This window comes from Microcaecilia unicolor, chromosome 6 (genome assembly GCF_901765095.1).
Source record: "Microcaecilia unicolor chromosome 6, aMicUni1.1, whole genome shotgun sequence".
Classification (NCBI taxonomy): domain Eukaryota; kingdom Metazoa; phylum Chordata; class Amphibia; order Gymnophiona; family Siphonopidae; genus Microcaecilia; species Microcaecilia unicolor.
The window spans coordinates 180,215,196-180,242,858 of record NC_044036.1 but is presented as its reverse complement, the minus strand read 5'-3'; the positions used below and the strand labels follow the sequence as shown (position 1 = coordinate 180,242,858).

The 27,663-nt window shown below is 42.8% G+C and overlaps 1 protein-coding gene across 1 annotated transcript in view; it reads right to left on the bottom strand.

The window, feature by feature from the left end:
• Positions 1–27,663, bottom strand: part of DNAH1 (dynein axonemal heavy chain 1) — a 799,478-nt gene that overhangs the window by 535,985 nt on the left and 235,830 nt on the right. Inside the window, exons 18-20 of the mRNA XM_030205737.1 lie at positions 21,537–21,692; positions 17,450–17,648; positions 3,317–3,570 (exon numbers count right to left, since the gene is read on the bottom strand). Coding sequence (XP_030061597.1) covers positions 3,317–3,570; positions 17,450–17,648; positions 21,537–21,692 — 609 coding nt within the window. The remainder of the gene's footprint in view (positions 1–3,316; positions 3,571–17,449; positions 17,649–21,536; positions 21,693–27,663) is intronic.

The following is a 27,663-nucleotide window of genomic DNA, read 5'->3' as shown; positions in this document are numbered from 1 at the left end:
CTTCCATTTTCTTACTATGGCACCAACAGTTGTCTCCTTCTCGCCCAGCGTCTTACTGATGGTTTTGTAGCCCATTCCAGCCTTGTGCAGGTGTATGATCTTGTCCCTGACATCCTTAGACAGCTCCTTGCTCTTGGCCATTTTGTAGAGGTTAGAGTCTGACTGATTCACTGAGTCTGTGGCAGGTGTCTTTCATACAGGTGACCATTGCCGACAGCTGTCTGTCATGCAGGTAACGAGTTGATTTGGAGCATCTACCTGGTCTGTAGGGGCCAGATCTCTTACTGGTTGGTGGGGGATCAAATACTTATTTCCCTCTGCAGAATGCAAATAAATTCATATACTTTCCACAATGTGATTTTCCGGATTTAATTTGTGATGTGCTATCTCTCACTGTTACCAATAACCTACCCTTCAATTATGGGCTGCTCATGTCTTTGTCAGTGGGCAAACTTACAAAATCAGCAAGGGATCAAATACTTATTTCCCCCACTGTATGCCCTAAAAATAGCATGAACAAATCATATGTTATATCACCTCATACCATTAAGTAATGAGTTTATCTACTCGGGCAGACTAGATGGACCATACAGGTCTTTATCTGCCGTCATCTACTATGTTACTCTCAGGCTTATTTTCGAAAGTGATCGCCGGTGATCTTCTGACATAAATCGGGAGATCGCCGGCGATCTCTCAAAAGTGGCGAAATCGGTATAATCGAAATCGGCGTTTTTGACACCATCGCCGCTTTCCCATCACCATGCCAGTGAAAGTTCAAGGGGGCGTGTTGGCGGCGTAGTGAAGGCGGGACATGGGCGGGCATGGGCGTGGCTACCAGATGGCCGACTTTCGCGGATAATGGAAAAAAAAAGTGGCGTTCATCAGTATTTCGCCGGGTTTACTTGGTCCTTTTATTTTCACGACCAAGCATAAAAAGGTGCCCCAACTGACCAGATGACCACCGGAGGGAATGGGGAATGACCTCCCCCTAGTCCCCCAGTGGTCACCAACCCCCTCCCACACTAAAAAAATACGAATAAAAACCTTTTTTTACCGGCCTGTATGCCAGCCTCAAATGTCATACCCAGCTCTCTGACAGCAGTATGCAAGTCCCTGGAGCAGTTTTTAATGGGTGCAGTGCACTTCCAGCAGGCAGACCCAGGTCCATCCCTCCCCTACCTGTTACACTTGTGGTGCTAAGTGTTGAGCCCTCCAAACCCCCCCAAAACCCACTGAACGCACATGTAGGTGCTCCCCTTCACCCATAAGGGCTATGGTAATGGTGTAGAGTTGTGGGGAGTAGGTTTGGGGGGCTCAGCACCCAAGAGAAGGGTGCTATGCACTTGGGAGCTATTTGTGTATTTTTTAACATTTTTAGAAGTGCCCCCTAGGGTGCCCGGTTGCTGTCCTGGCATGTCAGAGGGACCAGTGCACTACAAATGCTGGCTCCTCCCATTACCAAATGCCTTGGATTTCGCCGGGTTTGAGATGGCCAGCAGTTTATTCCATTATCGATGAAAAACAAAACCCGGCAAACTCTGGCATTTGGCCGTGCTAAACCATATTATCGAAAAAAAAGATGGCCGGCTATCTTTTTCGAAAATACGGTTCCGGCCAGCTGTTGCGCTGCCGCCAAAATAGATCGCCGGTGACCTATTTCGCCAGCGACGTTCGATTATGCCCCTCTTTGTTAAGTATTGAGAGTATTGAATATTGATTGTATTCAAAACATCGGAATTGGTGAGGGGGATTGGGTGGACTGCTGGTGGTGCCAGTGGGCCACGAGGCTATGTCCCTGTGTGAAAAGAGTCACTGCCGAGGTCTTTGAGTCTGGATACCTGCTATTTAAATATTATTTGGCATTGGGTTCCTTAAGATTGATTCATTGGATGATATCCCCATTTGTAAACTTTAGGACTGACAAAGGCTGAGCACTAATATCAGCATTCTGAATTTAATATGAGTTGTGATTTTTTTTTTAATACAGGCTTATTTTCGAAAGAGAAGGGCGCCCATCTTCCGACACAAATCGGGAGATGGGCGTCCTTCTCTCAGGGTCGCCTAAATTGGTATAATCAAAAGCCGATTTTGGGCGTACTCAACTGCTTTCTGTCGCGGGGATGTCTGCACCGTAGTGAAGGTGGGACTGGGGCGTGATTAAGAGATGGAAAAGAACTACAACAGAAGATAGGATAGGAGGGGGAAAGAAGACAGCACTCAGAATCAATAAACCCCGGCTGCGCTTCCTCCCCACTTCTTCCCAAAGAGTGCAGCTGCCTCTCCAGCTCCTTCCCAGCTGCCTGGAATCTTGTTTTCCTACCACCCAAAAAGAGACAGCAGTTCCCATTGCCTAATCCACAACCCATGGGACATCACAGGTGTCAGTGCCCTGAATATGTCATAGGCACCAACTTCACATAATGATTTGCAATGCTAAACACAACACCTGAACACAGTGAAGGCATTTGCTCATCAAACTGTACAACTAGTGCCTAAGTATGAATACAGTCCTATAAAGCTGGCCTTCCATCCGAGAGGATCTTCATATAGGTTATCATTAACAAGACAAGCCCTTTGCCTATCCCCTTGCTATGGAAGTATATAAACTGCCTATTGGGCTCTTTTTAATACACAAGGCCAGACAAGCTACTACCACATGTCGACCACTTTTGGCCCCTAAGGTGGTGAGAGCTGTACAGTTTAATGGATGCTGATGGACCTGTCATCCAGAAGAATATGTACTACACCCCAACAAAAACCCTGCAAGCTCCTACGAGAGGCAGCAGCACTGCTGGGGAGAAGCAGAGAGGGGGCACAGCCAGGGCACCGGAAAGGGAACTCAAGCTAGGACACAGAGTAAAAGAATCGGGCCTAAATGTCCTAGTGCATAAACAGCGATGCCTAAACGGTGGGGTCTAAATGTCACATACCCTCCTGACTCATAGTTTGGGAAGCTCTGAATTAGGTCCATCTCTACTGATACTGAAATTAGCTAGAACTCTCAAAATCTTTATATGCCCTTGTTTATTCCTACAAGACTCTTTAGACAAGGTAGAATTTTAAAACTCCAAAAATGAAAACTGAAAAATAGATTCGTCCTACTAAACAGAACAAATAAAGATGCTCTTTGAGCAGGGACTGTCTCTATGTGTGTGGTGTACAGCGCTGCGTATGCCTTGTAGCGCTATAGAAGTGATAAGTAGTAGTAGTAGTAGGATAGAAATGTGCTAAATACATTTATCAAGGAGGATTTGAAAAGTCAAGTGTATTACTTCTAACATCTCTTCCTTTTCCAAAATACCAGGATATACATTACCTGCTCTATGGAGAACTCCTTTCCTGCTACTTCGGCAACCTTGGCAATACTGTCAATGTGATCCTGCAGTTTCAGCTCCAAACAGCGACTGAAAGTCAAGCTGGGCTTTGGTTTGACCTTAATCTGGATTTGATCTGAAAGCTGCTGCCAGTGGCGATCCCTCATACCAGGATTGCGCAGGCCCTGAATCAGTGGGATGTATGGCTTGAATTCTTCAATCTTGTCTTTGATCACCTGAGCTACATTTTGGCATCCTGCAGACATCAGGGGAAAACATGAATCTTTCATTTCCATTGAACAGTCTTGTTCACTAAGATACATCATTCCCCCCATTTTTAAAGTTAGACATGAATGATTATACCTGCTTTAATTTGTGCACTGCCAGTGGTTTCACAGTGTTATGCAATTATATACAGTTACTCATCCCCTGATGTTACACGACTGTAACTGTAGCCAACAAAATTTTCATACTGTGGAGTAGCCCAGTGGTTAAAGAACTGAGCTGACAACCAGAGAAGCCCAGGTCAAATCCCACTGCTACTCTTTAGGATCTTGGTCAAGTCACTTACCCTTCACTGCCTCAGGTACAAACAGATTGTATCCCTTTGAGGACAAAGAAATAACCTACATAGAGGCTTATCGAATTTTGGATTTGGTTTTGGCGCTGAGACCAGCCTGAAATTCGTATCTGGCCTTATTTTGGTTTTGGCCAAAAATGCCAGTGTGTTTTCAGCTGAAACTGAAACTTTGTGTGTTCTGTAGCTTCCCCCCTCCCCCCAGCGAGCTGCTCCCTCCTCCTTCTACCCCAAACAAGAGCAGCCCCTAATCCTTCTCCCCTGAAACAAAATTAGCCACCTTCCGGACCCATTCCCTTGATCGAATTTGGAGGGATTTCTCCGCTAATCAGTGGAGTGACTTTTCCAAATTATTTAAGAAATATGTTTCAACTTATTGTATATTAGATACTTGTCCTCCATATTTGATGGAGGTGGCACCATCATTATTTCAGGTTGAACTACCGTATTCTCTTGGGTTAGTTTACAACTATCTTTGGGTAAGTTCCCTGATAACCTTGAGGAAATAATTGTAACCTCTATCTTAATAGATTTAAAACACTCAACATCTTTAGTGTCTAATTATAGGCCTGCTGCCTCAATTCCGCTCTTTGTAAAGTTATTAGAAGGATCTGTTACGATGCAATTGTCACAATATTTGGAGTAGTATGATATTCTTCCTTCATCTCAGTCAGGCTTTCAAGACTATTTTAGTACATAAACAGTGGTAAGCTCATTGTTAGATAAAGTAAGGTTACTACTAAGTGAGGAAAAAGAGTATTACTTCTTCAATTTGATTGTCATCTGCCTTTGACCTGGTAGACCATTCTCTCCTATTGCTGAACTTGGAAGAATTGGTAATTACTGGAAATGTCTTGAATTGGTTTGAGGGATTCTTAACTAAACAAATCTACAGAGTTAAATGGATTGATGGTTTGTCTTTGCAATGGAGTAATCCCTTTGGTGTACCACAGGGTTCTCCTCTTTCTCCTGTATTATTTAATGTATTTTTGCGATCTCTCGGATGACTTTTGAAGAATAATGGTTTTCTGCATTATATTTTTGTGGATGATATCTCGGTATTATAAGTACATAAGCATTGCCATGCTGGGACAGACCAAGGGTCCATCGAGCCCAGCACCCTGTCACCGACAGCGGCCAAAAGAACAAGCAATTTGTCCCACCCATCCTAGAAATACTGCTGTATTCCCTCGTCCATTATATCGAGTACTGATGCTGTTCTCTCTAGAATTTCTCTTTGTTTGAATTTATTGGAAGGTTGGATGTGTTGTCATAAGCTACAATTGAATACAGATAAAACAAAATTTCTGTATTTCAATATAAATTTAGAGCATATTCCTGAAACTATCACGGTTAACTTGTAATTATGTTATTTCTAAAGCTATAAAAATTTTGGGTGGGCATTTTGATAGTACAGTTTCAATGGAAATGCAGGTTAACTCTCTTGTTAAGAAATATTTTAACTCTTTTGTTAAGAAATATTTTTTATGATGAGAAAATTGCACACCGTTTGGAAATATTTTAATATAGATCAGTTTGAGCATTTAACTCAAGCTCATATTATCTTAGCTTGACTACTGTAATTCAATTTATTTGGGCTGTGCAAAGAAACTTCTGAAAAAGTTGTAAACAGTGCAGAATACGGCGGTTCGTTTCATCTTTGAACTTTCCAAGTATGAAAGTATATCCCCATTCTATCTTAAATTACATTGGTTGCCAGTGGAAGCTAGGATCACCTTGGAATATGCTTGCTTTCTGTTTAAAGTATTACAAGATTTGGTTCCAGCTTATTTCCTATCTCATTTTTGTTTTGGAGCTGTTTTGAGACAGGAGAGTGGGTAAAACTATGTTGTTTACCTTTCCTTTGGCTAAGGGAAAGAAGCGATTAACAATTTTTGAGAAACCATGGGCTTTCCAAGCAGCAAGGCTTTGGAAGGATTTTGGTAAACTTTTTGTATTTCCCCAACAGTATATTATATTTAGAAAGAAGATTAAAACATGTTTATTCAGGAGACATGTGTTAGGAGAAGTTTAAAACTGTTAGTTATTGTTATTTCTGTTGGTTACATGTAATTCCTAGGGATTATCCTGTCCTCTTGATTATTGTGAACCACTTAGAACTGTGAGGTTTAGCAGGATACAAGTCAGAAATATAATGCCATGTTGTGCCATGCTGCTGATTCAGGACAGCAGTGGCTAGTGTTGGTTTCAGCATCGGTTTCGGCTGAAACCAAGAGGTACATTTCAGTTGCAGATTTGGTTTCAGTTGCCCTCTACCTCAACATAACTCACCTTGGGCTACTACAGAAAAAGGTGTGAACTAAATTTTTTATTACTTTCAATAACTATGGGGCCCTTTTACTAAAACTTAGCAGAAGCTAACAGAATTAGCATGCGCTAAATGCTAAGAAGCCTATTTTATACCTATGGGCTTCTTAGTATTTAATGCACACTAAGCTTTCTTAAAAGGACCCTTATATAAGTTAAGCAATATTGACAAATAATTAATACATATTAAACAATCAATAAACTAGATAGAAAGAAAGGGGGAGGGTTCTCACTATATATATAAAACAGGATTAAAGCAAAAGAACTGAGGAGTTATCAAGGTAAGAGGCAGCACTGTGGGTTAATCTGGGAAGAAGGAATGCACCATCTCTTTATACTAGCATCAAATACAGACTTCATTTGCAGGCAGAAGAAATAGATACTGACTGAATAAAAGACATTCACAATATTGCAATGAAAGGGAAATTGCTATTGATAGGTGATTTCAATCTGCCACATGTTGATTGGGACATTCCAACTGCGGTGTTGTCTAGAAGTAAGGAAATCCTGAATCCAGAACTGTTCTGACAACTATTAACTGATCTTATGTGGAAGGAGTAATATTGGTCCTAGTGCTTATAAATGGGGAGAGTGTTTCTGATTTTAAAACAGGTGATTATCTGGGATCCCGTGATCACTGGACAATGTGATTCAGTATTAGAGGTGGAGATGGTTCATTTAAATGCAAGGATCCTAGACCAGGAAAACTAACTTAGGAGTCTTTTACTAAATGGCATTAAGCCCTAACCTGTGCTTAATGCATAAGAAAATGGTTCAAGGTTCCATTTATTTGACTGACCTCTAAAGGCAAAGCCATCAAAATCGATGTACAGTTATAATAAGAAGGAGGAAAATACAAATTACCAGAAGAAGAACAAAGTCAACCTGTGTCTCTCAGGTCCTAGCATCCAACAACCACCCTAGGCGAGTGGGCCAATGTCAATCATTGAATGGTTTTTGAAAAAAAAATATGCTTTCAGGAGAGCTTTAAATAATGGAAGTGAAACCTCCGTTCATAGAGACAGAGGATGTGCATTCCACAGAGTAGGCCTTACAATACTGAACATGGAGTTGTGAAATGTACTTGAACAGACACTTAATAACTGTTGATGTGCCAAGTGCAGGACCTGTGCAGGGTGCTACGGTAACAAATTAAAAAAACCAACAACAAAATTTTATACAAAATATGAAATTCCAGGGACAGCCAATGTTTGGCTTTCAATAAGGGAATCACAAGGTCATACTTTACAGGTTTAAAAACCAATCTGACTGCAATGTTCCTTCTCACCCAGTACTTCCCTGGCCCTTAACTGTCTTGTCTGTCTATATTATTTTAGATTGTAAGCTCTATTGAGCAGGGACTATCTCTCTGTGTCAGGTGTTCAGCGCTGCTTGCGTCTGATAGCGCTATACAAATGCTAATAATAATAATAATGTTCTGTAACAACTGAAGCCGTTTGATTTCTCTCTGGTTGATACCCTTAAAAAGCATGTTACAATAATCGAGGAAGATTTGGGAGTGATACCGGTGCTGGAAATGGTATTTGAAGCTGATGAGTCGGAGAAATTTAATGAATTCTCTGTAAACCTGGAAGATGTAATGGGGCAGTTCTACAAACTGAAGAGTAGCAAATCTCCTGGACCGGATGGTATTCATCCCAGAGTACTGATAGAACTGAAAAATGAGCTTGCAGAGCTATTGTTAGAAATATGTAATTTATCTTTAAAATCAAGTGTGGTACCGGAACGCTGGAGGGTGGCCAATGTAACGCCGATTTATCTTGAATTAATGTTTGTAAAATGCATAAAGAAATCAATTTAAAAAAAAAAAAGGTTGCAGATGAGATCCGGGAAATTATAGACCGATGAGTCTAACGTCGGTGCTGGGCAAAATGGTACAGACTATTATTAAGAACAAAATTACAGAGCATATTCAAAAGCATGGATTAATGAGACAAAGTCAACATGGATTTAGTGAAGGGAAATCTTGCCTCACCGATCTACTACATTTCGTTGAAGGGGTGAACAAACATGTGAATAAAGGTGAGCCGGTTGATATTGTGTATCTGGATTTTCAGAAGGCGTTTGACAAAGTACCTCATGAAAGACTCCAGAGGAAATTGGAGAGTCATGAGATAGGAGGTAGCATTCTATTGTGGATTAGAAACTGGTTAAAAGATAGAAAACAGAGAGTAGGGTTAAATGGTCAGTATTCTCAATGGAGAAGGGTAGTTAGTAGGGTTCCCCAGGGGTCTGTGCTGGGACCGCTGCTTTTTAACATATTTATAAATGACCTAGAGATGGGAGTAACTAGTGAGGTAATTAAATTTGCTGATGACACAAAGTTATTCAAAGTCGTTAAATCCAGGGAGGATTGTGAAAAATTACAAGAGGACCTTATGAAACTGGGAGACTGGGCGTCTAAATGGCAGATGACGTTTAATGTGAGCAAGTGCAAAGTGATGCATGTGGGAAAGAGGAACCCAAATTATAGCTAATGTCATGCAAGGTTCCATGTTAGGAGTCACGGACCAAGAAAGGGATCTAGGTGTCATCGTTGATGATACGTTGAAACCTTCTGCTCAGTGTGCTGCTGCGGCTAAGAAAGCAAATAGAATGTTAGGTATTATTAGGAAAGAAATGGAAAACAAAAATGAGGATGTTATTTTGCCTTTGTATCACTCCATGTTGCAACCGCACCTTGAATATTGTGTTCAATTCTGGTCGCCCTATCTCAAAAAAAGATATAGTGGAATTAGAAAAGGTGCCGAGAAGGGCGAAAATGATAAAGGGGATGGGACAGATTCCCTATGAGGAACGACTAAAGCAGCTAGGGCTCTTCAGCTTAGACAAAAGGCGGCTGAGGGGAGATATGATAGAGGTCTATAAAATAATGAATGGAGTTGAACGGGTAGATGTGAAGCGTCTATTCACGCTTTCCAAAAATACTAGGACTAGGGGGCATGCGATGAAGCTACAATGTTGCAAATTTAAAACGAATCTGAGAAAATGTTTCTTCACTCAACATGTAATTAAACTCTGGAATTCGTTGCCAGAGAATGTGGTAAAGGCGGTTAGCTTAGTGGAGTTTAAAAAGGCTTGGACAGCTTTCTAAAGGAAAGTCCATAGACCGTTATTAAATGGACTTGGGGAAAATCCACTATTTCTGGGATAAGCAGTATAAAATGCGTTGTACTTTTTGAGATCTTGCCAAGTATTTGTGATCTGGATTGGCCACTGTTGGAAACAGGATGCTGGGCTTGATGGACCTTTGGTCTTTCCCAGTATGGCAATATGGCAATACTTATGTACTTATATAATGATAAGGGCATGGATAAAAATACGGAGGGCCTTTTTGTCAAAGAAATGCTGAACAGATCTAATCAGGTGCAGCTTGAAAATCAAGCACTGACCACAGATAAAATATGAGTCCAAAAACACACCCATGACTTTAACTATGTCGCTAGCCTAGAGGGTCACAGCTTTAAACCTAAGCGTCTGCAACACTGAAGGTGGTTAGCCCCTGTGAAAATTTTGAAATTTTGTTTTTTGCACATTAACATCCATTTTATTGGTTCTAAGCCAGGTCACTATTTGGAGCACTTTAGTACTGAGTACTGAAAAAGTAGTATCATCCAGGGTATTCAAAGGTACAAGAATTTGAACGTTGTCTGTATAGATATATGGTGTTAGCCTTAAAGACTGTATTAAAAAGGCTAACGGGGACATAAAGATGTTAAAGTGTGCACAAAGAGTAAAAAAGGGTCTGAGAGCTCATCCTGCCAAAGGTCTGAGAGCTCATCCTGCCAAAGAAAGTGATGAGAGGAACCGGAGGAAAGCCTGAGTGGCTATCCTCGTAGCTGTCAATCAAGATAAGAGGTGATCATGGTCGAGCATGTCAAAAGCAGCTGTTTAATCCAATGATATTTATTTATTTATTTGTTGCATTTCTATCCCACATCTTCCCACCTAGTTGCAGGCTCAATGTGGCTTACATGGCACCGTGATGATATGGTTGAATAAGGATCGTATATGATATAAACGTTGGTGATCTTAGAGGGGAATAGTTAAGTATGTCCGTTACGTACTTTGACTTCATTGTGTTGCAGGTGTTCAGTTTTTATGTTGGGTCGGTGGGATATGCCTTTTTGAACAGGTTTGATTTTAGTGATTTCTGGAAGTTTAGGTGGTCATACGTTGTTTTTACGACTTTTGGCAGTGCGTTCCAGAGTTGTGCGCTTATGAAGCTAGATGCATACGTTGATTTGTATTTGAGTGCTTTGCAGCTTGGGTAGTGGAGATTTAGGTATGTTCGTGATGAGACTGTTGTGTTTCTGATTGGTAGGTCTATGAGGTCTATCATGTACCCGGGGCTTCACCGTATACAATTTTATGAACCATGGTGCAGATTTTGAAAGCAATACGTTCTTTGATTGGGAGCCAGTGCAGTTTTTCTCGGAGGGGTTTGGCGCTGTCAAAACTCTTTTTCCCAAATATGAGTCTGGCTGCTGTGTTTTGAGTGGTCTGAAGTTTCTTTATAATTTGTTCTTTGCATCTTGCGTAAATACCATTGTAGTAGTCTGCCTGGTTTAGTACCATTGATATCAAGGTGACAGCTTCATTACTAGCTAGCGTGCTATGATTTGGCCAAAAGACAGTTTGGTAAGGATGTAACACACCGTGCGACTCAAGAAAAGTGGTCAAATGATCAGCAAAATCTATTTAGTAACCCTGAAAAGAAAGCTGAGTGATGGGCCTATAGTTGGCAACAAGGTCCCTAACTCTTATGAGGGTCGTCACGTTTGTGACCGTTTCCTTGTCTGTGCTCACCTCGCCCTCTGGTGGCCAGACCTGGTGGCTGCAATGGACTGTCTGTTTACTGTCACCCATTCCAGACTTCAGCCCAGTTCAGTACAGATCTTCCGGGCTGCCAGAATTGCTTTCCCTGTTTGTACCTGAACAGCACCCGTAGTTGCCTTGTGATTGCTGCAGCTGAGCTTTAGCAGCTGATGGGCTTTATTTATCACCTAGAAACTTCTGTGTTTGCCTTTGCATCGTCTAAGGTCCCTGGTATGTGGGTGTGCTCTGTGCACGTCTGCTTAGTCCAGTTTTATTCTGAGTTCTTGCCTGGTTCTTGTTTGCGTGTAGTTAGCTTTGGTTTTATTGTTTAGTTCCTAGTCTTGTTTCTGGTCTGCATTTTCTTGCCTTGTGTCTGTGTTCTTTATTAGTGGCTGCTTGGCAGCTTTTAGTCCTGACTCCCTCCTGTCTGTGTTTCTGCCTTAGTGGCTGCCTGGCAGCTTGTAGTCTTGACTCTGTTGTGTGTTTCCTGCTGGTATCCAGTTCCTGCCCAGTCCGGTAAGTCCTGCCGGCCGCCTGCACCCAGGGGCTCAACTCCTGGGGAAGGGTGGTCAAGTGCAGGTGAAGCCTTGCTCCAGTTCTGTGTTCCAGTCCAAGTGTTCTTCTCCAGTGTGTTCCTGTTTTGCTTATCCCTGTCTGCAGTCTCTGCTTTGTGTGTGCGTTAGCCCAGTGCTGGTTGGGGTGGTTTTGCCTGCCACTGCTGCTCCTTGGCAGCGGCCAAAGGGCTCATAAATCTAGTTTCTGCTTTGAAAACCTGACATAATCATAGTAATTTTCCAACCAGAGGGTACAATATCCCCCTGCAATACTATTCTGCACAATTTGATTTACATAAGGGAGAAAGAACGTTGCATAGCGTTAAATAAAAAATGTAGGCAAAGGATTAGAATGGACCACATACCACCACCCACATACTACTGAAGACAGAATATCAAGTGCCCTGGAAAAGGCAGTATGTTGTACTGAAGAAACTCTAAAAGACTGAGCCGTAGGAACCAATGCCAGTAAAGACTGACTCGGGGCACACTGCTCCAGGGCCTGGCATGTGTTAGTAATTTTTCTAAGAAATCAGCAGCCAAATTATTCGCTGAAAATGGAGTGGGCAGTAAAGTCACCCAAGATGGGGTAGTCAAAACCCTCAAGATAGCATACTAGTTCTTGGAATTTGACACCTTAGAGATTAGGTCTGAGAAGTAACGCCTATTAGCCGCATTATTCTCCTTCTTGTAACAAAGAGCCAAACTACTCAACCGCGATTTGTCTGTCTTACGTTTCCTCCCAAATCGCTCAAAGGAGGAGTGGCCTAGTGGTTAGAGTGGTGGACCTTGGTCCTGGGGAACTGGGTTCAATTCCCACTGCAGGCACAGGCAGCTCCTTGTGACTCTGGGCAAGTCACTTAACCCTCCATTGCCCCAGGTACAAATAAGTACCTGTATATAATATGTAAGCCGCATTGAACCTGCTATGAGTGGGAAAGCGCGGGGTACAAATGTAATAAAAAAAAGTGTCAGAGCTGCTTTTTCAACAGCCTCAGCTGTTCTTAAAGCCAGGGTTCTTTCTTCCTTCTAGAGCCAGTGGAAGAACTAACGGTCCGGCATTGAATATCCAGGCTCAGCACTGACAGCAGGAGACAGCCCGACTATCTCCCGTGGTCTGAATATTGGGCCCATAGTGTTTACTACTAAGGGAGAACACATTTAGTAGGCCCACCCATCAGTGGCGTTCCTAGGGGGGGGGGGGGGTGCGGTCCGCCCCGGGTGCACGCCGCTGGGGGGGGTGCCGTGCGCGCCTGTCCTTCGTTCGTTCCATGCTCCCTCTGCCCCGGAACAGGTTACTTCCTATTCCGGAGCAAGGAAGCATGGAACGAACGAAGGACAGGCGCGCGCGGCACCCCCCCCCCCCCCCCCCCCAGCGGCGTGCACCCGGGGGGGGGGGGTTTGCGCTTCATCCGGGGGGGGGGGGGGGTGCTGCACCCGGGGGGGCGGGGCGCATTGGCGATCCGCCCCGGGTGTCAGCCCCCCTAGGAACACCACTGCCACCCGTATATCTGAGAGCAGGAGAGAATCAGCAGAAGACAAAGATGCATAACAGAGTGCAATAGGAATCAGCATCCTTAACCGAGGCTAGTCAGTGGGATTGTCTTGTCAGTCTGCGATCCTAGACAATGGAATGTTACACTTAAAAACAAAATGGTCTGTTAAGGGCTCCAAGCAGAGAAGGATCAGACTAAGACCCGGAAATAAACACACGGGCAACATAGTAGAATTGTGCACAATTAGGCGTGCATTAAGGAGCATGACCTGCTCCTTATGTGCACACCATGCAGTGTGTGCCATAAATGACAGTAACTTTTATGCTTCAGCCCAGCTTATTTTCGAAACAGAAAGACGCCCATATTTCGACCCAAATCGGGAGATGGACGCCTTTTTCCCATGGGTGCCCAAATCAGTATACTCAAAAGCCTATTTTGGGCGCCTCCAACTGCAGTCTGTCGCGGGAACAGACAAAGTTGATGGGGGCGTGTCGGAGGCATGGTGAAGGCGGGACTGGGGCGTGTTTATCGGCCGAGGAGAGATGGGCGCTTGGCCGATAATGGAAAAAAGAAGGGCGCCAGAAGCGAGAATTTGGGTCACTTTTTCTGGACCCTTTTTTTCCACGAACAAGTCCCCCAAAAGTACCCCAACTGCCCAGATGACCACCGGATGGAAGCGGGGATGACCTCCCCTGACTCCCCCAGTGGTCACTCCCACCAAAAAAAAAAAGAACTTTAATAACTTTTTTTCCAGCCTCTATGCCAGCCTCAAATTTCATACCCAGCTCCATCATAGCAGTATGCAGGTCCCTGGAGCAGTTGTTAATGGGTGCTGTGGGCTTCAGGCAGGTGGACCCAGGCCCATCCCCCCCTACCTGTTACACTTGCGCTGCTAAATGGGAGCGCTCCAAACTGCCCCCAAAACCCACTGTACCCACATCTAGGTGCCCCCCTTCAGCCATAAGTGCTATGGTTGTAGAGTTGTGGGCAGTGGGTTTTGGGGGGGGGGGGGGATTTGGGGGGCTCAGCACCCAAGGTAAGGGAGCTATGGACTTGGGAGGTATTTTCATTTTTTTAAAATTGTTACAAGTGCCCCCTAGGGTGCCCAGTAGGTGTCCTGGCATGTGAGGGGGACCAGTGCACTACGAATCCTGGCCCCTCCCACAACCAAATGCCTTGCATTTGTTTGTTTTTGAGCTGGACGCCTTCGGTTTCCATTACCGCTGAAAACAGATACCGCCCAACTCAAATCCGCCCAAATGCGATGCATTTGCCCGGCACAAACCGTATTATCGAAACAAAAGATGGACGCCCATATTTTTCGAAAATACGGTCTGGCCCGCCCCTTCGCAGACCCGTCCTCGGAGATAAACGCCCATGGAGATGGCGTTCGCGTTCGATTATGCCCCTCCACGTCACCTTCCGGGTTCCAGGAGTAGGCAAGGCCAAATCTGCCACAGTTGCAGCCAACTAACTGACATCAAAATGCATTGAAGCATTTTAAAGTAATTTCCCCTTTTCTGTGCACTAACTGCGGGGCATGATGAAAATCTTCCTCCTTCATTTCACAAGAAAGAATGGTAAACTGGAGAAATTCAGTTATCCTGGAAGTTCTCAGAAAGATGAAGATATTTTTGGTTACATAGCGCACTCAGCATGGGAGGGGCCATCTTCTACCCTCTACTCTCTATCCGCTTTAAGTCACCTCTCTGTCCCTTCCTTAACACTTCTCTCCCTCCCCCCACAGGTGTCTGGTATCACTGATATAAACACTTCTGCCTGCTCCCAGCTCCACCAGGTCATTTCCTCTGCCAGTTCCATTCACAGGAATTGACATAAGAGGAAGCGGGACAGCAGAGGAAAGGCCCTGATGGAGCTGGGCGCAGGCAGAAGTATTTATATCGCTGCCTCTGCCAGGCAGCCGCTGGGACTCTGAAAGAACATGGGGGGAGAGGAAAGACTACAGGGTGATATGGGACAGCAGAGACTTGCAGGACTCACAGGAGAAGGGTAGGAGAGAGAAGGGAGACCCACAAGGGGGTGAGAGGTACATAAAAAGGTGCCAAGATGCGTAGAAGGTGGGGGGAGAGAGCAGCAGAAATACCGGGCCTGCATGGGGATAGGAAGTGGAATGGAGAGAGGAGAAGATACTCGACCTGTGGGCATGTGGAGGGAAGACAGAGAAACAGACTGGCACCAAAATAGGGAGGAAAAGAGGGTGAGAGATGATGGCCCTGGGGTAGGAAGTCAGGGATAAGGTGCAAGAGGAAAGGAAGAGAGAGGGAAGAAGCTGTACATGGGTGGGACAAGGATTCAGAGATGATATGGAGAGCACTGAGGGAGCATAGGGACAGGGAACACAGAGGGGCAATGCTGGACACAGGGGGAGGGACAGGGACACAGAAGGGAAATGTGGGATATGACAGATAAGTGATGCAGAGGAAAGGTAGGTGGGGATACATACAGAAGAAATGTGAAAAGGAAAGAAGACCCTGGAAAGAGTTGTAAAAAAAACCCAGAAAAGCAGAAAAGAGACACTGGGACAAAAGCAATACTCGGACAATAAAGGTAGACAAATGCATTTTTTCTGAATGTATTAATTGGACTATGATAGCTTTGGGAACTGTGCATCTCTGATATCTTGTATTTCTATTTCTATTACTATGACAGGTTTTCTATAGGTCTAGAATGTGTTTGTTTTTGCAGGGTTTGTTTATAGGAGCTCTGAATGGGGTTTACCCCCCCCCCCCCTCACCGCCCCACTTTAACTGCACTTAATGGGCTGGTCAATGATATTCAGCAGTCCTTAACTGGGCAGTGCCGCTGAATGTCTGCACTAACCAGCCATCTTGAAACCAGGCAGAAGAGGAGGAGAGGAGTCATCAGTTATGCAAGTGCCAGCAACTTTCAGTATAGGGTCTGCATAGCTAAACGGGCAGATAGGACTGCACAAAACACAGTCCTAACCAGGGGCGTATCTGCGTGGGGCCACAGGGGCCTGGGCCCCCGCAGATTTCGCCCTGGCCCCCCTCCCCGCTGTCAACCCTCCCCCGCTGCTTACTTTTGCTGGCGGGGGGCCCCAACCCCCGCCAGCCGAGGTCCAACCCGCAATCTCCATATTTCGTCTTCCTCCGTGGCCATGTGCTTCAAGGAAGTAACGCTGCAGTGCTGATTCATTGAATCCAGTTCGGCGTCTGACGTCGCAGCGAGCCCTCCAAAACCCACCAGTAATCCCCTGTACCCACATATAGGTGCCCCCCTTCACCCATAAGGGCTATGGTAGTGGTGTATAGTTGGGGGTAATGGGTTTTGGGGGGGGGGGGGGTTGAGGGGCGCAACACTCAAGGTAAGGGAGCTGTGTACCTGGGAGCATTTTATGAAGTCCACTGCAGTGCCCCCTAGGGTGCCCGATTGCTGTCCTGGCATGTCAGGGGGACCAGTGTACTACAAATTCTGGCTCCTCCAACGTCCAAATGGCTTGAATATGGACATTTTAGATTTGGACATCCTTGGTTTTGAAAATGGCAGAAAATCAAAGATGTCCAAATCCAAGGACATCCACGGTATTTTTGAACACAAAGATGGGCATCCATCTTTTTTTGAAAATGACCTTTTCCCCGCTTCCGAATTTGGGTGTTTTACAAAGACGTTCAGATTCCAACTTAGACATTTCTTTCGAAAATGCCCCTCCAAATCGTGTTGGAAACTGAGCTTTGTGACAGCAGTTTGTAAACATTAAAATTTTCTTAAACAGGACAAGGGATTCCTATGTAATTTGGCATCGGTGACGCAAATAGATGTCACTTTGTGCAATGTAAAGTTTTAATTAATTTGGTGCAGGTTTGAGGTTGTTATTGCAAAATGTTTAGGGGGCTCTCTTTTTTCCGGACACAGTGTACGTATATCATATGCCAGGCTAGTGCTCAGATATATTTGAGGACAATATTCAGGCAGTAATCAGTGCATAAAGTTAATATTACAATTTTGTTTGGTTAATTTTATTGGATATTCAGCCCCAGTGTGTTCAAGCAGAGTATCAAATCCAACGAAAACAAGTTGTCCAGCTGTTTTGTCAGTCAGAGTTATCTGGGTTACTGATAAGTGAATCTGAGCACTGGCCAGCCAAAGTTCAGCACTCCCTGGAAAGACAGCCTAGAACTGCATCTCTTTAATTGGGTAAATTTTGTATAACAATTTGCCCAGACAAACTTTAACTGCTGCTGGAGGGATGAGGAAGAGTGGAATTTGAAAAACCAAGGTTCGCCTAGCTAACTCCTAAAATCAGGTAGCTAAACCTGTTAAGTACAATTTTCATTGTTTCCTATGAAAGAAAGCATTTACCTGGGAAGTCCCGGAACTGTTTCACACACTTATGCATAATCTTGTAGGACTCTGTTATATTCTTCTCTATTTGTTCAGGATCAATAAGAGTAATTGGGTCATTCATCCAACTATCATACCAACGCAACCAGTCAGATGCTGTAGTCCAGAGGTCACGGAATGGCTGAAACTCCTTTGTTATTTTGGTTAACACATCATACTGCATAGAAAGAGAGAATTGCAACCTCTATCAATCAAGTCCTTAGGAAAGATACCAATTATTTTTTGTAGTATTATTACATTATATTATATACTGTTTGAATTTACTTATTGAATGGATGTATTTTGTCCTTCTCTCTTTCCTTTTTACAAATGGTGTTCCTTTCTTAACTTGTTTTTTAGCCTGTACACCACTTTGACCTACCCATAAATGGTGGTATAGAAAGTCTTTTAATAAACTATAAACTATTACTACTATCAATAATTCTAACATTTTCTTCTTTACATCATACAATCAGTGTGCATTGTATTATAAGATACTTCATGTGTTCACAATGGGGGAAACTTCAAAAGGACTTTCACCATACTTATCAAACTTTCTGTGGCTGCAATCTCAGTATCGAAGCCAAAGAAAGTACATGACACCCAATGGACTACTTTTCATCCATGTTGCTGCTCCCAGCCCTCCTACAGCATCAAAGCAGATGCTGCCATCATGTTCTGCCTTCTGTGGAGCCCACACAGGCTTAATGTTATGTTGCAGTGTTAAGGCATTTAAGTTGGATCATTAGGGTATGCCTTTTTGAACAGGTTGGTTTTTAGTAGTTTCCGGACGTTAAGGTGGTCATATGTTGTTTTCACGGCGCTTGGTAATGCGTTCCATAGTTGCGTGTTTATATAGGAGAAGCTGGATGAGTAGATTGATTTGTATTTGAGTCCTTTGCAGCTTGGGTGGTGGAGATTTAGGTATGTTCGTGATGATCTTGATGTGTTTCTGGTTGGTAGGTCTATGAAGTCTGTCATGTATCCCAGGGCTTCGCCATAGATGATTTTATGAACCAGGGTGCAGATTTTGAACGCAATACGTTCTTTGATTGGGAGCCAGTGTAGTTTTTCTCATAGAGGTTTTGCGCTTTCAAATCTCGTTTTTCCAAAAATGAGCCTGGCTGCTGTGTTTTGAGCAGTTTGGAGTTTCTTCATGGTTTGTTCTTTGCATCCCGCATAGATTCCATTGTAGTAGTCAAGATGGTTTAGTATCATAGATTGAACCAAGTTGCGAAATATTTCCCTCGGGGAAAAAAGATTTCACTCGTTTGAGCTTCCACATTGAGTGGAACATTTTCTTTGCTGTAGCTTTCGCTTGGCTCTCTAGCGTGAGGTTTCGGTCGATTGTGACTCAGAGAATTTTCAGGCTGGCTGATATAGGGAGGGTGCAATCTGGGGGTGATTATGTTGGTGGGTTTATATGTGTTTTATTGGGATGAGAGGATGAGACAATGTGTTTCTTTCTGTGTTAAGTTTTAGTTGAAATGCATTCGCCCATGAGTTCATCATGTTTAAGCTGAGTTTGATTTCTTTAGTGATTTCTATTAGATCACGTTTGTATGGGATGTATATTGTGACATTGTCTGCATATATGAACGGGTTAAGGTCTTGATTGAATAATGACTTGGCTAGGGGGGGTCATCATTAGGTTAAAAAGCACAGGCTCATCGAAAGAAGCGGGGCAATAATGTTTTTTTTCCTTTGTCCTTCACAAGTTGCAACTAAAAACACAGATTTTGTGATCCCATTTGGGATGCCCTTTATACATACGTTTATTAGCCTCAAGTAAACATATAAATCTGCTATTCACTAGTATTCAGCCCTGATACAGATAGTGTTGGGGCAAAAATTGTTTTAACTGCCCCAGCACTAGCTGTACAGAGCTGGGGAGGAGAAAGGGTGGGAACAATATATTATTTATTTATTTGTTGCATTTGTATCCCACATTTTCCTATGTATTATCCATACAGCAGCAATATTCAGCCTGCTGAAGACTAGTCCTAAAGTAGAATATCTAGGCTATCCATAGAGCAGTCAAATATTAGTGGCTGGCAGTTAGGAAATGTGTATTGGCCGGCAGTTAGCAGCGAATATGTGCATTCAGTATAACTGAAAAAACGTGTATTGGTGCTGAATATATACATTTTTTTAAACATACAGTTGGTGCTTAAAAATATCTACACATTTTTATATACTTAACCCATGGGATAATTTTAGACAGGCTATTTTATACATGGAAAAAGTTTATAAAATTATCCCCATAATTATTATACAGCAAATTATCTGTTTGCCAAAGAGGCAGGATCTGGGCCTTTCCAGGTGTGGCAACCTAGCTTTCTAACTTATCTTGAAACATTTTACTTAGATCAGGGATTCTTAACTAGTAGTGCCCACATTTCCAAAGGGTGCAGGAAGAAGTCAAACAGGGTGCAGAGAAGAGTCTTTAAATCTGAGGCAATTTATTGAAACTTCCTAGACAGAGTGAAGGCAGTTATTAGGACAGTTATTGGTAATATAACTATGTGCTACTGTAATTTTAGCAAAATGTTAGAAGTTAGCACTGTTAGCAGCTAACAGCGACATATGTAGCTGTTGGTAGTAACTAGTGGACAAGTGGAAATGAAGAGGTTGCAAGGGTTTCATTGATCAGTTAAAGGGGTGTAGGAACCAAAAAAAGTTAAGAACCCCTGACCTAGATGTTTCAAGTTACATATGGATATTCAGCAGCACTACCTAAACAGATATTGTCACTGAGTACACGTATGATTTGAAACCAATAAAATCAGACATTTCAAATTACATGTTGATTGTACGGCTGAAATTTGACCTAACTTTGGGACTTCATGCCAATGACCCTGATACTTTGTTACGGCAGTAGAAATCCACCATAACGTAGATAGTGGAAAACATGTCTTAGTGCTTTCTTTAGAGCTTAACATGGCTTTCAATCTGGTGGACCATACCCTGTTATTTAATAGGCTTGGAATTAGGGGGGGGGGGGGCAGTGCTGCATCTGTTGATAGCATTTTTGAAAAGGGTCATAATTTATATCCACATATCCAGATCTACACACACAGATACAGACATTTGTATCTACAAACATATTCACACACACACCCTCCCTGTTGGGCAATACTCACAAGAGGATGAGTCTTCATGACAACCTCAAAAGCCTCTCCTTGTTATTTTATACCTGAAATAGGCTGGGTTGTTCTGCTTCCCGGCAGTCTTTACACTAGTTTTGTAGTGTAGCCCTAAAATATGTTTAATGCCTTTACCATTATTCTCATTTCTGATGCAGGCACTTCCTCCAAAGATATATGAGCAAGGCATTGTGTGAAATGTCTCAAATGTACTGCAGCCACCAATGCTTATTTGTATAACGTTTGCGACTAGTGGTCTATTTTCCTGCGAAGGCCACCTCCCTTTTTCAGCCAAGCTTGATTCCTTTGTTTACCTACTGTCATTTCCTGATTATTTCTACTATCTACTATCTTTGTCCTAATGGGTGAGCTAGTTATGACCTTTCTCTCCAATCGAGGACTGCCTTCTAGGACCACCTCTGCTACCTGGTCTCAGGTTCTGTCTCCATTGGTCCCTTTACCTCCCTCTCCCTGCGCTTATGTGTGTCTTGTTTTGACCTCCCTGTCTCATGGAGATGAGGCAGATGTTCTCCATCTTGCCTCGGACAGCACATGTCCTCTTGCTCCCCTGCAGTGAACTCATCTCTTTAGCTCTGCTCGTTCAGCATCCCATCTCTCAACCACCTTCATTCATCTGTCAGCTCTCCCACCTCTGCCATAAAGATTCTTTCTCTTCAAAGTTTCATCTTCACCCTCCATTACAGCTCTCAGAACTACGTCTCTTGCCTCGGGGCAGTAACTTCTGAGACTCTACTAACTGTAGGTAAATTGGCTATGTTTATTCAATAAAACTAAATTTCAGAAAAAGATAAGTGACTTGCAGTGTTTGCTGCCATGCTGAAGTTATACTGTCTGGTTATATTAGTACCTATCTGCTTTAAGAAGATAAACTTTAAGAGACCAGAAACATGGGTACTTACATTGGTAACTGGCATCCCAAAGAGTCGCTCTCTGTTATTATACAGCATTGCCAATTGCTGTGACTCCTTTAGCTGTTTTTGGAGTCGTCTCACCTCATTGGCAATTTCATGAGCTCGGCTAATATCCATATATGCTGGCAACCCAGCCAATGCCATCTGTAAACACAAGATAGTGTCAATGAACAAGAAAAGCTCTGTGCAAGCAAAAAGCTGACAAGGAGTATGTTAGAAATATAAAACACTGCCAGTGATCAAGGAACTAAGTGAATGAATGAATACAAACCAAAAAGTACATAATACTATTGCACACAACTAGAGTCTAAGCACAATTACATAGTAACATAGTAGATGACGGCAGAAAAAGACCTGCACGGTCCATCCAGTCTGCCCAACAAGATAAACTCATATGTGCTACTTTTTGTGTATACCCTACCTTGATTTGTACCTGTCCTCTTCAGGGCACAGATCGTATAAGTCTGCCCAGCACTATCCCCGCCTCCCAACCACCAGTCCCACCTCCCACCACCGGCTCTGGCATAGACCATATAAGTCTGCCCAGCACTATCCCCGCCTCCCAACCACCAGCCCCGCCTCCCACCACCAGCTCTGGTACAGACCATATAAGTCTGCCCAGCACTATCGCCGCCTCCCAACCACCAGTCCCGCCTCTCACCACCGGCTCTGGCACAGACAGTATAAGTCTGCTCAGCACTATCCCCGCCTCCCAACCACCAGCCCTGCCTCCCACCACCGGCTCTGCCACCCAATCTCGGCTAAGCTCCTGAGGATCCATTCCTTCTGAACAGGATTCCTTTATGTTTATCCCACGCATGTTTGAATTCCGTTGAAGACAAAGCATAAACTATGACCAATATATATAAAGCTTACTAAATGGAATAAGTGCCTGCAGAACAGTTATCAAGGAAACTAAAAAATAAGCAACTGTTAATGGAAATTATTTTGATATAAAATCTAAACAGGAATGGTTGCCAGTGTCAAAACTCTGCATAAGGTGTGGACATTTTTTTAAAAAGGTCAATTTGGAAGTCCAAATAAATTATGTTCCCCACATCAAGAGATCAAAACAAGGCCAAATGATGGGCAGAGTCAATTTGGAAAATGGAAAGGGACTTTGAAAATAACTTGCTGTAGAGGCAAGAACTAAGCCTTAAAACATTTTCAAGATCATCTGAAACATAGAGACTGTGAGGGAGTCAGCCAGAATGCTGGACAATCAAGAGGTAAAATGAGTGCTCATGTAGGATAAGGTAATAGCAGAAACTATTTCTTTGTCTAGATCTTTAGTGAGGATGCTGAGGTCATATTGTAGGGGTCTAGCCCCATGCCTATATACTGTAGCTATAATACAGAAATTGGCTTGACAAACTCCTGCAAGTTGGGTTTCAGACAGTGCCCCAATGCAAAAGTGAAGTTTAACTTGACTTTGCTCATTAGCAGACTGTTTCTGGCCTTCTTAGCTGATGTCATTATTGCACAACCATTGTGCCCTAAACCGCTTATGCAAAGATAAAGACCACTGGTTGTCTTACTCCAAATGCTGCAGAGCCTTGATCTGGGGACTTTTCTGAGTTCCAAGAACTACATCTTCAGTGACGTAAAACGGACATTCTTATGATCTCCAGAGATAAGGACTCTATCAGAACTGTATCAAAGAAGCACTTGTGGAGACCAAAAGTCATCTGGTGTCTTCATCAGATCTGAACAGTCACCATCAACTACCTATCAGCTCATAGAACTCCACTGGATTCCTCTTTGCATTTCTGCACTGCTGGGACTCTCCAGAGCTCTTCTGAATCCAGCTGCTCATTTGGTGTCCTGTGCCGACATCGTGGGAAAAGAGATTCCCCAAGTAGTAGAAACACTGGTTCTATTATTGCTGTTGGGTAAAAGCAGGTAGCCCAATTTCTGGGCGTTTACTCTGACGCATCTGCCGATCAGAGTTTTGTGTACTATTTCTTTATGAGCTACCTAGTATTTGCAGTCTAGTCTTACATTATAGCTACCTCCATTTTATCTTTGGTTTTATTTATTTGCCTAGAGATGCTTTTGATAGGTGGAATAGTAAATTCTGAATAAACTTGAAACATGAATAAACTTAAATAAATCAGCTTTTATTTTTTATAATAATTGGCCTGTTTCATTGCTTGTCAGTGTATCATTCAGGAGCTTAGAACGCAGACTTACATGATCAAAGGGCCATAATAAGTAATTAAATAATTCCAGAGTGCCTACCCTTACCTAATCTTCCGACCCTTCAAACAGTGTGCACGAGGAGACACCGTATGCTGTAATTGATCCTATTACAATATTCACATCAGAGACCTTTTTGATAATGAAGATTTGGAGCAACAACAGCAGCTCCTTGTGACTCTGGGCAAGTCACTTAACCCTCCAATGCCCCATGTAAGCCGCATTGAGCCTGCCATGAGTGGGAAAGCACGGGGTACAAATGTAACAAATATATAATATATTACTAAGTCTTAGAAGTGGTAATAAATTGGCAAGCTCAAAACAACAAATTGCCTGGACCAGATAGTATTTATCTGTAAAAATTAAAAACACAAGCAAGGAGGCGTGAAACAGCATGGGAAAAAAATAAAAGATGTACACACACTCAATGCATGGAAACAAATGCAAAGAAAATACAAATATGCAATAAGACAAAACAAAAGGTCCTACTACAAAACCAAAATAGGGCCAGACTACAAAGACACGAACAAACTATATCAACTCGTGAACAAATTACTAGATACCACATTGGTTACCACAAATAACACAGACACCCCATCTTCAGACAAACTTGCTAAATACTTCAATGAGAAAATAATAAACCTACGCAACACATTACCACAGAACTCCACTGACATTGAAAAATTCATTGACTGTCTGGATCCAACCCTCGGTGAATACCCAGCAGACCAAATCTGGACAAACTTCGCTCTACTTACCGATGAAATCGGCATTCAAGCAATTAACAGGTTCGCCAAGACCCACTGTAAATTGGACACATGCCCCAACTACCTAATAAAATCTGCCCCTCAATGCTTTATAGACAGGTATATATCAAATCTAGGGGATGATGTGGCAACCAGCAAAGTGGGGACAACAAGATGGAGGAATCACCAACTCCTGTGGCACCTATGTTTACTGATGCTCAACTTGAATAACTGAAGTGGGCCATGCATTGGAACCCCGAATGGAAAAGTTGTCAGGACAGATATCCCATTTGGAATCTTTACTTGCGGAGACCATGTGCAGAACTGGGGAACTAGAACACAGAGTGTCTTCTGTGGATTACTAACTCAGCGTGCGCCAAACTGGTTACCATACAAACTCAACCTCGGGACTACACAGCTAAACTTGATGGATCTTTCAGGGGTAATCTGCATATCATCCCAGAACATCTGCCTGAACAAAAATTGCCTTTTCTGTTACAGCGCCGGCTGATCGCGGAATTCCATCTACCAGAGGGAACAGGGCCGTTCTGTGTAGAACGCACACACTGCATGGATGGTCACTAGGAAGGCCACTAATGCCCCAGAGTAGTAGTGGCCAAGATCCACAATTATACACAAATGGAGATTCTGAAGGGCTACATGCTTAAAATGGACTCTCTTCAGAAAGATGGGGTCCCAGTTAAAATCTTTCAAGATTATTCGCAAGCACTTCAAAAGCTTCACAAATGTTTTAATCCAATCTCTGCTTTGTTATTTGAAAGAAAAACTTGTTTCATGCTTTTATTTCTCACCATGCTGAAAGTATTTTTTGATGACAAATGGACTACATTTAATTCAGTTGGAGATGCGAACGTTTGTCTTAACAAACTGAACGCCGCACATTAAGACTACTCCAGACTCTCCTCTTCTTGAAACAGGGAATTGCAAGTCAAAATACCAGCATTTGTAAAATCCATCCAAAAAAAAAAAAGATCATGTGTACAACTGAGAAATACTCTGTAAATTTGCTCTACGTTTATGCATGCCCCCTCAATGTGCATGTCAGGCGGGTTTCACTCGCTCCAGTGCATGCCCTAAGTGCCAGCCTTAAGATGCTACACTGGGCCACATTTTGGCATTGCTCAATGGTTTTGGTGTCAGTTACTTGCTACTATTTTTAACCTCTAGTCTTGCACCCCCTGCTTCTCTTTGGACATTACTTTTTGGAGATCCCGATGCCTCCAAGAATGAGTAGATTTCTAAAAAAAAGCTATATTGTTGGCCACAAAAACTATTTTGATGGCTTGGCTCCTGCCTATTGCACCAATTTAATGAGCCTGGCAGTCTCACACATGATTGTTCAAATGCGAATGAAGAAGCTAGTTGTACAAGATTGTTGTAAACCGGCTTTGAACCTGTAATATTGGGATTTGGTGGGATAGAAAACCCTTAGTATTATAGTATAGAATATTGCCTTGGTGTCTTATTTCAACAAACGTGGGAACACTTTAGGACCACTCTACTCCCTTAGCACGTAGTTGTCTTCTGAACAATTAAATCAAACTGAAATTTGGAATTTATCCCCTGTAGCCAACCATGAAAAAAAAGGGGTGGTGGGTTATTAGGAGGGATAATTGTTATAGAAGTAAAATTGCAGCCTTCTAAAATGTTGATGCTCTATTTTGCATATCTCCTTATGAACATGGTTCTTCTGTTGATCTGTGGTATATGTGTATTAAGCAATATGTGGAAGTGGAGGAGTAGCCTAGTAGTTAGTGCAGTAATGCTCGATTATCGCCGGGTTACCACCGCACAAGCCAACTCTGGGTGTTTTCTTTTTCCCCTGGAAATGGCACACGCTCAGGGTGGAACTGCGTTGGGCCAGCGGTAATCTCAATTTAGCATTCAGTAAGACGGTAAGCCCACTTTGTAAAAGACCCCATATGTTTACTATCTCTTAACGCTTTGAATAAAAAAGATTTAAACATAAACCCCCAGGAATGGCTCCTGGACAGTTAAACAGAATTTAAGCATCTAACTGCAGATATTCAGCAGGAGATAATCAGACGCTGGGCATGATGGCTTTTCATATATTCCTATCTATATACAATTTGTCAGAAAGGTTTTTAACAATACAATTCAGATACATCGATGGTATGATAGAATATCCACTCAATATCTAATTAAATCAGAATCTGCAATCCTTGAAAAAATGTCTACATTAGAATAGACCAACTGAATGCAGAAAGGAAAAGGAACTTAATATGCAACTACATTTAAAGCAGTTTACATAGTATATACAGGTACTTATTTGTACTTGGGGTAATTGAGGGTTAAATGTCTTGCCCAGAGTCACAGGGAGTTGCAGTGGGAATCAAGCCCTGTTCCCCAGGATCAAAGTCCGTTGCACTAACCACAAGGCTACTCCTCCTCAAGATCTTATGAGCAAGGACAAAGATTATTCCTGCTAGCCTTTTGGTCTTAAATTTAAATGGCCACGATGCGGTGGTTACATGTCAGATGCAATCATGGACTCTGCAGTAACACTGGAACCACACGTTCTTTCGGTAGCAAAAATATCATGGTGGAAGTTGTGGTTGGTTTGACGGCTGCATTCTTACCTGGCCCTCCGCTATTTTACATTCATTCAGGAGTTTGTGACAAGCAATTTAGATCATTGTAGTATGATTTATGTTGGCTTCCTTCAAAGGTTGTTGACTCAGCTGCAGCAAGTACAAAATTTCACGGCAAGAATGGTGACAAGAAGTTATCTTAAAGACAAGATTTTTCCACTACTCTGGCCATTACATTGGCTGCCAGTGGAGGCAAGAATAAAATTTAAACTGCTATGTTTCGTGAGTCAAGCTGTACATGATTTGGGGCTAGGATACTTGAAGAATAAAATGCCCAGGTATGTGCCTTCTAGGACCAAAAGACAAATTGGCACATCTTTTGATGGAATGGCGTCAACTTTCTGGAATAATCTACCAGGGCAGACTAGGGACAAATTACACTATATGGAATTCTGTCAATTGTTAGAGATTAAATGTTGTTTAATCATTATTTTAAGGCATTCCACTGATAAAGATCAGGAAGGGATTGTTAGTAGTTGATTTTGAATGGCATTTTAGAAAGGATGTCCAGGCATTTTAGAAAGGATGTCCAACTTG